At 35.3% G+C, this 12,674-nt stretch overlaps 2 protein-coding genes across 2 annotated transcripts in view; both read left to right on the top strand.

Moving 5' to 3' along the window:
- Nucleotides 1–5,058, top strand: part of LOC122396127 (protein timeless homolog) — a gene marked incomplete at its 3' end in the record, with an annotated part of 235,812 nt that extends 230,754 nt beyond the window's left edge. Inside the window, exons 20-22 of the mRNA XM_043394268.1 lie at nt 1,999–2,107; nt 2,946–3,089; nt 5,003–5,058. Of these exons, the coding sequence (XP_043250203.1) occupies nt 1,999–2,107; nt 2,946–3,089; nt 5,003–5,058 (309 nt within the window). The remainder of the gene's footprint in view (nt 1–1,998; nt 2,108–2,945; nt 3,090–5,002) is intronic.
- Nucleotides 5,059–10,979: 5,921 nt separating this feature from the next.
- On the top strand, nt 10,980–11,645 carry LOC122396121. The gene is made up of 3 exons (XM_043394254.1): nt 10,980–11,124; nt 11,255–11,359; nt 11,422–11,645. Exons 1-3 carry the CDS (start codon nt 10,980–10,982, stop codon nt 11,643–11,645), a joined length of 474 nt encoding a protein of 157 aa, XP_043250189.1.
- Nucleotides 11,646–12,674: the final 1,029 nt, after the last annotated feature.

The raw sequence follows: 12,674 nt of genomic DNA, 5'->3' as shown, positions 1-12,674 counted from the left end.
TGAAGAGACTGACTGAAGCATCACCCCAGCAAAAGCCAGTTAAATTGCTGTAGGTATTATTGATTCCCTGACAAATTCCTGTCGAAAGTCTCCCCAAAGTTTACTTTGCGCCGAATTAATCCCAGAAAATGTTGTATTTGATCTTGAAATATAAATATAAAAGTGTTTAATTTAACTTTGATGTTATATTTTGATGATAAATATTAACCAAGCCTTGAATTCGTTATATTCTCTCGACAAAATTAAGATATGTAATGTACTCAAAGCAATAAAATTGTATTTATACTGGGATGTGATATTGAAATACAATTTTATATATTTAGTTTTTATTTATTTTAGGAATAATAAAATTGAAACAAAAACTGCTCGTGGAAAATTCTAAAATATAATGAATACACTTTAAACAGATGAAAATACAGTTAAATAACATTGTATTACGTAATACTGTTACATTGTCAACAAATATTGGTAACAATATTATTATTAAAATGTATACATATTATTAGCATACCAAATGATTAATCGTGAACTATTTGCATACTTTAATATTGTTAAATAAATATAACTATTGCTTACTACACAATTAAACAAGTTTCCGTGCTGTGTTTATATTTGCTTTTCCAAGCCAATCGTATCTGACTGTGCTTAACTAAAATCTGTCGAGTCACAAAGGGCAGTAGCATAATTTCACAGTGAACCAAACATCGACTAACGCAAATGAGCAGCAAGAACCAGAGTAAGAGCAAAGTAGACGGGAAAGGGATGAAACGTATTATTGATTCGTCGACAAAATCCACGAAAGCGAGGCTTAGTCGCGGAAGCGTTTCATTTAAATAATTTCATGCGTGGCTACCCTTCGTCCCTCTAAACTGAATGAGGGCAGACTACGCCAGGGTGTTCATTTGACATTCATTTAGTCCGTGAAGTCGCGCGACGCTACGCGACAGCCATTTAGGACAGCTGAGTGGAATTCTCGTCGAGGGTGAAACGTAATCATTGGAAAACGAGCGTCTTATATTCTTTCCTTTATTTCCATTCGAGAAAACATAGAATGAGAATCAGAAATTAGACGTTGTACGCTCTCCAAGCCTTGCGTTTGTACCATAAATTCTAATTAGCATTGTTCGCGAATCTATATAGACATTCAGGGCAAATCGCGTAACTTTTCCACCCTGAATAACTCTTAGACTATGTGTTCGACAAAACAGAGTTTTATGAAAAAATTTTTTTATTTTTGCTTACAAAACGTTAAAACGTTCTTGAATTTTTTTAATTTAAGAAAGTAGTGAATTTTCTATAAGTAATCCACGGCTTTGATTCTAACTCCAATAATATTAAATTACAAAATTTAAAAGAAAGTATTTGCTAACAATATTTCTGGTAACTATACTTTTAATCCAGTGCCTTTTTGGTGGCTGTCGAGAAATCACGATGGAGCAGAAACCTAAGCCATCAGTTTGCGCGAGTTATTGGCCTTAAAAGGCGTCTTAACGTTTAGCCACCCTCTGTATTCGCCTAATTTCGCTCCCTCCGACTATTTTCTTTCCCAAATTGAAAGGAAAGCAATTCGTCGCGATTTCAGACACTCAAAAGGCTTCTACCGCCGCTCTTTTTTCCGTCTCAATAGTTGAGAATTAGGGATGTTTCAAGGGGTGTATTTCTTTAATTTAAGTTCAGAAATTTTTTAGACATACCATGATAAGCTATATATCTCCTGCCTTTGAAAACCAGGTCTTTCAGTTGAAAACAGACTACTATGAATAAAATGTTAATGAAAATGAGAGGAATCATTATCTAGCAAAACTAGGACGAACCGCCATAACGGTTGCTCATACAATAAACAAACGTGTTATGTACCCTATTAATAAAGATTCTCTACATCCCGCATGAAATATAATTCTAGTCTGTAATTCAAATTGTCTTACGTTGGAAGTCATAAGTGAGGACTCTATAGAAGATAATATTATTTGGTAATTAACCCAACTAAAATTGTTCTAGGCTGTCCGAAGCGAGATACAGAAGAGGCTTCCGAAAGAATGGTCCGAGAATGAAGTCGCTCAGCTGACGGAGTTTTGGGAACAACTGAAAAACGACGACGGTAATTTCCGAATAACTTTAGCAAAATAATTCTCATAAGCGATGAACATCTCAGTAAAACAATATAATTTAGCAAAAAATGTGCGTCGTAGCTAACTGGCAGTGTCTTCAAACAGTTGAAGAATTTTATGAATGTTCGCTCGAAAATTCATTAGCACCCCCGACGATTCTCGAGATTTAATTAAGCTCCGAGCATCGGTAACGGCTGGCTGCTACCTATAGCAATAATTCGGAATCCGTTAAGACGAACGAAGAATAATATCCCCTCTGATAGAAGGATTTTCAAAAGTCTTGTAAAACTTGCTTCATTTTCGTACGATGATCCCGTCTTCCATAACTATAAGAGGGGAATTATATTCGCTCTAGCTGTATTTAACAAGCCTCACAAAAGAAACTTACCATGTTGGTTGAACTTTCTTTGCAAGAGTTTCAAGATTATTTTGAAACGTGATATTCCTAGAGTGAGTAGAATTCCTCTCTACTTGGTTGTACTACGAGTTTTCACTCACCCTATATTTAAAAATATAAATTTATATAAGAAAATATGAAATTACGACATTATATTGAAACATAAATTTTTGTTTTCTGAAAAACGTTAAACGCTACCACCATATCCGAAGGGTTAAATAACCAGAAGGTATGGATTTAACAATCTAATACTATTACTCTATCCCACAACAATGATAAACTTATATTACAAGATTTTCAATTCCCTTATCAGAAAATTAAATTCCACCCTTCAGATTTAATTCTCTTCCTTTTACTCGCTCCGCGAAAACTCCCGATCGCATTGAATCAACGTTTCGTCCCGCTGTACGTCGAATTAATGCCGATACGATTTATGTTGTATACAACAGATCCTGTTGACCTGATCTTCAATGGGCTCACAATAAAGCGGTCGAAGCCAAAGATCAAGGAGAAGCTTTTGGAATTAGGATTGGCTGCGGATCCGAAGGAGCTGCGCAAGAAGCGATCCAGAAAAAGCAACCAAGGTGAGTGTTTACTCTCCCTTTCTCCCCGTTCTCGATCTATGACCGTTTGCCTCGCTTTATTCCTCTCTCTCTTTTACCAGCCCTTTCTCTGGTTTCGAGCTGCTCCGAGGCGCCCCTTGTTCTGGCCAATCCTATCCCATTCCATTCGCATCCGTCTTCCTTACTATCCTCAGATTCTGCGACTATTCCCATTCGATCAGTCTTCTGCTAATACGATTGCCGGCGACTGCATAGAGTGAACGTCGCTTTGAAAGAAGGAACAGAAGGGGGGAGGCAAAAGAAGACAGAAACATGGGAAGATAGGGCGAGAAAAAGAAAAGAGATCAATTTGTACGGAATCTTCTTGTAGGACCCTCTCCTCGTTCTTTATGATCCAGGAAAAAACCTTTTCGTCGATATTGTCAGAGATCAGGTTACGTAGACTTTGTTTCCTGTTTCTTTGTTCGCCGAGAACATACAGTTATGAAATTAATTGAATGTATTCTAATATTGGGGTAATAAAGTCTGTATAATTCAGTAGGTCATTGTTTTCGCTAAACGCGCTCGTTATCGACGAATAAATTGAACGTGAATTCCCGATCAGCATTAACGTTGTATACTCCGTAAATCGCTGATTATTTTTCATAGATAGGTCAACGATGTATGGAACTCTTAAGATATCATATGCAAATTGAAATTAGGTTAACAGCGTTTTCGCTGCATCTCTCCTCTTGCGCGCACGTGTACTTATTTTATTTTTAGAATTATCTAGGAAAAACGTTAACGAAATTTAACCGAGAGAGAACTTTCAGAATTCGTTGTAAATTATTAATAATAAAAAAAATATTGAAATTGTTGTTTCTCTGACAACGAAAGCAATCAAGGATGGACAATTTGTGCGATTTACCCCATATATCGAACGATATGAATATAGAAAACACGATTGCAATAATATTTGCGTTTCTAGCTCGATATTGTGCACGAACGCGAGTAGCCCAGCGCGGAGTCGTCACAGAATACAAATTTTATTATTTAATATCGAAAAACTCGAATTCCAATCGTAGATTCTCCTACTGGGAAGCCAATATGATTCGTCCCTGTCTTCCATTACGCTGCTAGAAATTTCATATTTATCATGGTTACTGTTCTCCTCTTTCTCCGCCCGTCGACTTATTTGCATTCAATGCGTCGCGATAGATCGCATCGTAGATATATAAGGTTAGGAGATGAAGTATAAAAGCAAAGCTTTGTCTTGGCTTACGTGGTATTGAAATAACGTTTTCTCGAGGTTCCCTTGTCGTAAACCAAATGCGATTTTGCGACATGTTACGGCTGGTACATCCCCCATGCCGCTATGGCTGATTTGAATATTGCACGCGTGACGGATCACTTCATAAATTTGTGCAATTCTTTGCGTTGTAAATCCGTATTGTTTACGTTACGGCGATCTCATTTTTTTAATTCTCGTGTTTCGTTTGCCCCAGGTTGTTTAATATGGGAACACTTCGTTCGAATAATAGATGACCAATTAAACTAGTATATAACAATTAAATTTGTAACTTTATTTTCCTCCAACGAGTACAAAGATTCTAAAACGGCCACAAAATTTAGATTTCAACACAAATCATTACTACAATACTTTTACTATGAAATTTGAATCCTATAGCGAATGCGGTTTATTGAATTTTAGAAACCTTATCAACGAAACTGGGAACAAAAATGGAAGTATAATGCTTCGATCAGAGATGGGAAAATTTTATTCACGAATAACGAATATAAAAACTCGTTCGTAAAATAACTTCTATTTATACTTCATTTTTAAGTAAAGTTATTATTACGTTTAAATCTCTATGCGAATATTGGAGGTACACGCAACATTGAAAAAAGTAATATCGAAAAACGTTTCTATCCATTTCCACGTATTTTGTAAAAAGGCAAATCGTCGTGGGAAACGCAGTCTGTTAGTAATTCAGACGAGAATGAAAGCAGCGACGAAGAAGCTGGAAAATCCTCGAGACGCAACAGCAAGGCTCCCAATAAACCAACGAGCAGGGGAACGAAGAAAAGCACGAAGAAACAGCCAACGATAGTCTACACGGATGCACAATTATCTGGACTCTTGAGGGATGTCATCGAAAAAAGTAAGTAACATCGTGTCGCCCCTTCTTTTGTCAGCTTTGCAAGGGGTAGTTTCAGTGATTTATGAGAATAAAATTCTCGCCGGCGACTTCGAATATTGTGCTCTCCTCTTTTGCGCCTCTGGAGGACAAATGTCTTTTGAGAGCAGAGAGGGCTGTTGAGGGCGAAGGGGCTAGAACGATCGTTTGAGAAAGAAACGAGTGGATAAAGTAATGACTTGTCAGACTCCTGCCTGCGGTACAAATGTGGGCCACGTTGGGAAGCATCGGTTTATCCCTGTGGATTTTGGAAAAGACATCGTTAAAAAACGATCTTGCCACCCTATTGTGTCGAGCCAACGTGCTTGTCACCTATCAGACTATGGTTTCACGCAAGAGGGGTCGTAACTTTCAGTAACTTCTCCGAGCAACAGCCATTTACAAGTTTCCGTTCGAGACATGCAAATTTTAGCTTTATTCTACCATCGAAGCATTTATTTCTCTGACCTTAAAACGACAAGTTTGTTCGAACTAACCAGAAAGCACAGAGACGTCGATAGTTTCAATTAACATTTCAATTTTTAATCAGACAATCGTTGCTCGACTTATTCGGAAATTGAGTAATACTGAATTTGTGTATCAGAAGCTGGAATTGTTTTCAATATTTAAAAGTCAAATTTATTCAGTCAGGCATCGCGTGTAAAGGTACGAAATTATCGTATAAATTTGCAATAAAAGTCCTTGTACATTTTCGAAACGTGTAAATTTTGTCATAATCGATTATTTGTCATCTAACGCAAGAATGCAAAGAAATATAATTTTTGGTAGTAGTTGAATAATGAAAGGGATAATATTAAAATTAGATGCATTGTACAAAAAAAAACACGAAATTATCGATTATTGCTTACGAATAATCTTTTTTAGGCCGGATTCTTTTTTCCAATATGTTCGTCATTATTTGAGGCTAATGTCCGTGAACTTGACGAGAGAACATTTATATGAAAATTCAACGACAATTTTTTTTAATAAATCAGATATGAAGGAGGCTCTGGAATGGATTAAGGAATCCCTGCAGGATGCCCTGGACGATCGAGACGAGGAAAGCTCCGAAGGTATTCCCTTAGTCCCGCTGACAGATTATTCGTCGGCCGCGATGGATTCACCCAGCTTTCAAAAGCTTCTTCGAGCTATGGGATTCGCATCTCCGGTTGATGAACAGGAATCTTATTGGCGTATACCGGCTAATATGCTTACCTCGACCATTCAGAAGCACTGCAATCTTATTGAAGCTACATTGGCAGGGAATTTCATTATTGAAGGTATTATTTCTTCTTCTTTACGTACTCTACTCAATGACAATCCCAGATTTATATAAACCTTATTCGATCAACCAATTCACGCGTGCCCTTTAACGAATTCACTGGCATGCATATATTTCCTAACAGAAGTTAATATAAAACTTAATATAACTAATATATATTAAAATTCAGAAATATAGCTAACCGGTCAGAATATTTAAAAGCATAGAAGACCCATGTTATTTGTAGTATTACGTATGTCGATAAACTCTGCTTTAACAATAATCTGGCATCTATGTGACATCGAATCGACCAACTTCGTACAGTCCATTGGCACTTGGGGATCACAGCTTCGTGATTTGTTGAACTAATTCAGTGGTTTCCAAACTTTCTCTATTCACGGCACCATTATTGTTTGAGTAGTGTTTTACAGCACACCTATACATCAAGAAATACCTAACTGTTCCGTTTATTAACCCTTTGCGGTCCATGTCAATTTTGATATTTTGTTTCAGCAGAGTCACAATCAGTTCAGCTAATTTCGCCCATACCCAACGATTTTTGTGTACTTTCCTATTCTATTCATTAATGGAACGCTACTTTATAATAGTGTATTTAATGTAAACGAAGCAATCGTTTAGAAGAATATGTTTTATAGTTATTTTTTGTTGTATTAGTAATTTTTAATTATATAGATTTTTATGTGAGACATATGTTCTCTTGTATGATAATTCAAATATATTTAAATAATCCGAAAATTGGAGAACTTCACAATTTTAATTATTTTCATATTTTGTATTTTATGTAATTAGAGCCAAAAGCACCCTCGGAAAAACTGGAATCTGATCTCGATAAAACTGATGATAGCGATGACGATATTGATGTCCTAGAAAACATCAAGAAATACTTCGCGTCAAAAGGTAAGCAGTTTTTGTAAGCCCACTTTTAACTTCAGAATGAATGAAACACTTCTTTAAAGATAATGTTATGTTACACATAATTTGCTCCAATTCATTTACAATGTGTTATCACTTGAAACATTTTGTGTTTATAATATAAAATATCATAACTCCTAAACGGATTGAAGGATGTTAATGTTTCAAAATGCAATCGACGCGTATTTTGGTGTAGAATATATAGAAATTCCAAGAATATTCGAAAAATTGTTCCTTAACCGCGTACAGTGAGAAAACCCCTATAAAAATGGTCCAATATTCAAACGACCATAACTCCTACAATACTAAATATATTTCAATAAAACTTTTTCCTGAAGTAGAGTTCATAGGCACCTCCAAAAAGTATTAGACAACCTTTCTGTAGGGCGTCAAACAAAATTACTAAAAATGAAAAACGAATTTTTAAGAAAAATCGACAGGGGGTAGATGCCTAAATTTTTCGTCGAAAAAAATAATTTCAAATCGTTCTGGAAAAATTATTTTTGGTTGCAGAGGGCAATTACAATAATTTTTGATAAATACACATACACTCGAAATCCTACGCACTTATGAGAAAAAAATTCTTAACCGAAAATATTATGAGTGACCAGAAATGGTTCCCTGAAAGGGTATAGCCGAATAAGGGGGTTAAATGTGCCCTTGAACGAAATGTGACATACGATAGATCCATCGATAGAGCATCAAGAAAAAACGTTCTGTGCCAAATTTTAACCCTCTATCTTGTTTGGAAGGGTAGTTATTGAGAAAATTCGGATTAACGAATTTCTGCCTATTTCCCCTATTTAATCGAGTAGAAAAATTATGAAAAAAATCTGGTGCATTGCGACTATTGAGATACGTGTTTGAGAATTTTTTCCGATTTTTCGATTTCAAATCCTAGGTGTGAAAAATTAAAAACGCAAAAAAACGCAGAAAAATACCGATTTCGTATTGAAGCTTTCGAGACACTAGATTTATATAATTACTGTAAATGCATATTGTCATTGGTTATGTCCCTGAATTTTTTCAGATTTTTTGGCAGGGTGCGCCGTAGTAGCAAAAATGAAAAACCGATTTTTTCGGCGTTTTTCGCGTGAAAAAGCAACTTATACTTTGAATTTTTGTATTCCCTTTAATAGATAACTATATTCTGTGGTTTTAAACATTTCCATGTTGAGTAAAACAGTGTATACAAGAAGAAAAGCAAAAATAAGTCAAGAAAAAAAACGTGCTATGCGCGTTGTATTCAGAAGTATCAGCATTATTTCCAAGAGCTGCGATGGTGCAGTGAGTAAGATGATTGGCTGCGAAACTGCTGCAAACTTTTTGACGCGCGTTCACGCCCTGCTACGGTACATTTTTTTTTATTATATTAATTCTTTATTTTCAATTTCTAACTAAACGACAATGAATAACTATTAGTTTATTAATATTTAAAAAATATTTTTACCTAAAATATACGCAAAAACAATTGTGGAGCAGTTTCTATTCCATCATTTCTCTAGTCGTATATTTGCTTAAATACCCTACTGTTTCATTTTTTCTACGTTAAATGAATATACGTACTTAGTTTTAAAATCGCATACCTTTAATAACTTTGAATAGTGGAAGAAGATTTCTTCAATAAAAAGAACATTAGCAGTCTTTGCATATAGTTACGGATATCATGATGACAAGATTTATGATGACAAGATTTATGATGTGCAAGGTTTATGAATGTTTACGTCTATTGGCAGTCTAAATTACTTATTTCTCTTACTCGAATACCTTGCAGTTAGTAGTGATTCTAGTATTAAAAATAAAATAGGTGATTTTATATTATCAGAAGAACGTCTTAAAATATTCACGGGATTAACTTGGGAAAATCTAATTCAACTTAGAGAAATGATGAAGTCCATGAGAAATACGGAAAAACGAGCTGTGACACAGGCTATTGTTGTCTTTTTATTTAAATTGCGTACTGGAAATTCGAATAGTATGATAGCTTCAATTTTTGGGTTAGAGCGCGAACAACAGGTATCCGATTTTTGTAAAGCAGTTAGGAACTCGTTTGAAAAAGATATTTTACCATATCATTTCGGAGTCGCGGCTTTTTCTCGTCAACATTTAATAGAAAATGAAACGTCCATTATTGCTAAACAGTTGTATAATATAACAGACCAGCTAGCACTTATTTTTGACGGTACATATATTCGCCTTTGTTGAAATGTGGACATGTGTAACGGAAATGGATAATAAGAGAACAATTTCTCGTCTAAAATAAGTAATTTAGACTGCCAATAGACGTAAACATTCATAAACCTTGCATATCATAAATCTTGTCATCATGATATCCGTAACTATATGCAAAGACTGCTAATGTTCTTTTTATTGAAGAAATCTTCTTCCACTATTCAAAGTTATTAAAGGTATGCGATTTTAAAACTAAGTACGTACATTCATTTAACGTAGAAAAAATGAAACAGTAGGGTATTTAAGCAAATATACGACTAGAGAAATGATGGAATAGAAACTGCTCCATAATTGTTTTTGCGTATATTTTAGGTAAAAATATTTTTTAAATATTAATAAACTAATAGTTTTTCATTGTCGTTTAGTTAGAAATTGAAAAAAAAAAAATTAATATAATAAAAAAAAATGTACCGTAGCAGGGCGTGAACGCGCGTCAAAAAGTTTGCAGCAGTTTTGCAGCCAAGCATCTTACTCACTGCACCATCGCAGCTCTTGGAAATAATGCTGATACTTCTGAATACAACGCGCATAGCACGTTTTTTTTCTTGACTTATTTTTGCTTTTCTTCTTGTATACACTGTTTTACTCAACATGGAAATGTTTAAAACCACAGAATATAGTTATCTATTAAAGGGAATACAAAAATTCAAAGTATAAGTTGCTTTTTCACGCGAAAAACGCCGAAAAAATCGGTTTTTCATTTTTGCTACTACGGCGCACCCTGCCAAAAAATCTGAAAAAATTCAGGGACATAACCAATGACAATATGCATTTACAGTAATTATATAAATCTAGTGTCTCGAAAGCTTCAATACGAAATCGGTATTTTTCTGCGTTTTTTTGCGTTTTTAATTTTTCACACCTAGGATTTGAAATCGAAAAATCGGAAAAAATTCTCAAACACGTATCTCAATAGTCGCAATGCACCAGATTTTTTTCATAATTTTTCTACTCGATTAAATAGGGGAAATAGGCAGAAATTCGTTAATCCGAATTTTCTCAATAACTACCCTTCTAAACAAGATAGAGGGTTAAAATTTGGCACAGAACGTTTTTTCTTGATGCTCTATCGATGGATCTATCGTATGTCACATTTCGTTCAAGGGCACATTTGACCCCCTTATTCGGCTATACCCTTTCATGCGTATATGTATAGTAATAAATTTTCTTGACATCTGAAGATAAGAAATGCAAGTTAAAATCAATTAATATGCAAAAGGCTTACAAAATGTATACTTCTTTTGTTTTTTAATATAAGTGAGCAAGATTACTACCAATTTGTTTAGAAGTATATTAGGGTCAAGTTTTATACATTTTTCAGCAGAACCAATGCCATCAACTTCTCGCGCTTCTGATCCTATAGCAAGTGTCAGCTCCAAAGGAAAAAGAACGAGTTCCAAGCTTCCTTTGAAATCTCCAGAACACATCAATATCGAAATAAAGAAAGGAAAAGTATCGAGCTTGCAGGCAGTCGGTATGTATTATGCAGTACGCCCCTGGAAGGAAGCTTCGTGCCCTCTATGAGGAGACTGTTTAAACCCTCCGAGGGCTACAAATGTACCATCAAACTCGTAAAAAACAATTTTCATTATTAACAATTTCAGGAACCACAACGATTGAAAAGAGCAAATCTAGCGGTCGTATAAAATTCCTTTCCGACTCGTCTGATTCCGAATTGGAATTAGAAATCATCGACTCTAAAATTCAAGGTAAATAAAAAAGATGGAGAAGAAAGTGGGAAAAATTATAAAGGAAATAATATTTGTATTAGATGAAGGGAAAAGAAATCGATCGGACAGTTCAGAAAAGGAAAATGGAACGATGAAAAAACGTCGTCTGTTGGATAGCGATGAAGAAGAGGACCCATTAACGTCTCAGGATACCGAGCTGAAACACGCTACGACGATAATTAGCGACGACGAGGAAGAACCGACGCAAAAAGAACGTAATCAACAGAGGTCGTCTCGTGTAATTATTAGTGACGATGAAGATTAATGCAAGGGCAGCGGTCTTAGCCGTAACTTTTTACTGTTTTTAATATCGTTTCTTTTATCTTTTTTTAAAACATTGTATACCTCATCCTATATAACACATTACTATTTTATAAAATTTGCAAGGATAAAAATAATATTCTCATACTATTAATAATTTTTGTTACCATACTCAGTATAAAAGATTATAAAAATACAATTTTTTTAAAATAGAGATGGTTAGTTAAGAGAGTTTGAAGGAGAGAGTATTTAAAGAAACAGTTCGAGTATCAATAATGTCACTTGAGACAAAATAGACGCGTCGGTGACATTTCGTAAGTTTCTATCATGATTTTGGAATTTCAAATTCTAGATTCTATTTTCCTCGTTGCCGTTTTTGCGTCGCTTCCAATGTTATCGGTTCCAGTTGGAATTCGATTTCAGCACTCGTAGCGTTTGGAATTAATACTAAATATTGAAAGAATTATCGCGGAAGCACTAAAAATTATATCTCGAAATGAATTCTAGGCAACCCCGAGTATATAGCTATATCCTGATATCGAACATTCGATGTTCCTTTTGACGCATACTAAATTCAATGATTATGCCACATGAGATCTCAAATGAAAAAACGACAAAAGAAACTGGCAAGACGTAATCTTTCTTCGCGATGAAAACACTGCCTCTAGCTTGTTCACGTCCCTGGTGTAGTTGTATTACACTCCAGCAGTGAGAATGACCCAAGAGAAAATTTCTTTATACTAAGTAGAGTCTGGCGGATCTCCCACAACAGTTCCTTTATGACTCGTATAACGATGAAAGATCTAGTTATTCCAAGCACAGTACTCTCTGGTAGTGGTACGCCAGAGTGTCGATTCTCTTCTGTGATCTTTGGATCAAGGAGATTATAGGCTCAATAGCCTGGATACCTCTGAGCGCTACAACGCTGAACAGGCACTCACTGACTCTATCTGGCGTGTGTTTAAAATCTAAACTCTATTCTACTGGGAGCCAGCAGCAGATACAAGATGGAATCCCTCACTACAGGGGGTTG

Source organism: Colletes gigas, unplaced genomic scaffold (genome assembly GCF_013123115.1).
Source record: "Colletes gigas isolate AHSC1104 unplaced genomic scaffold, ASM1312311v1 Colletes_gigas_Sc00001, whole genome shotgun sequence".
Lineage (NCBI taxonomy): Eukaryota > Metazoa > Arthropoda > Insecta > Hymenoptera > Colletidae > Colletes > Colletes gigas.
Note: the sequence above shows the minus strand (reverse complement) of the source record. Positions and strands in the feature narration are given on the sequence as shown.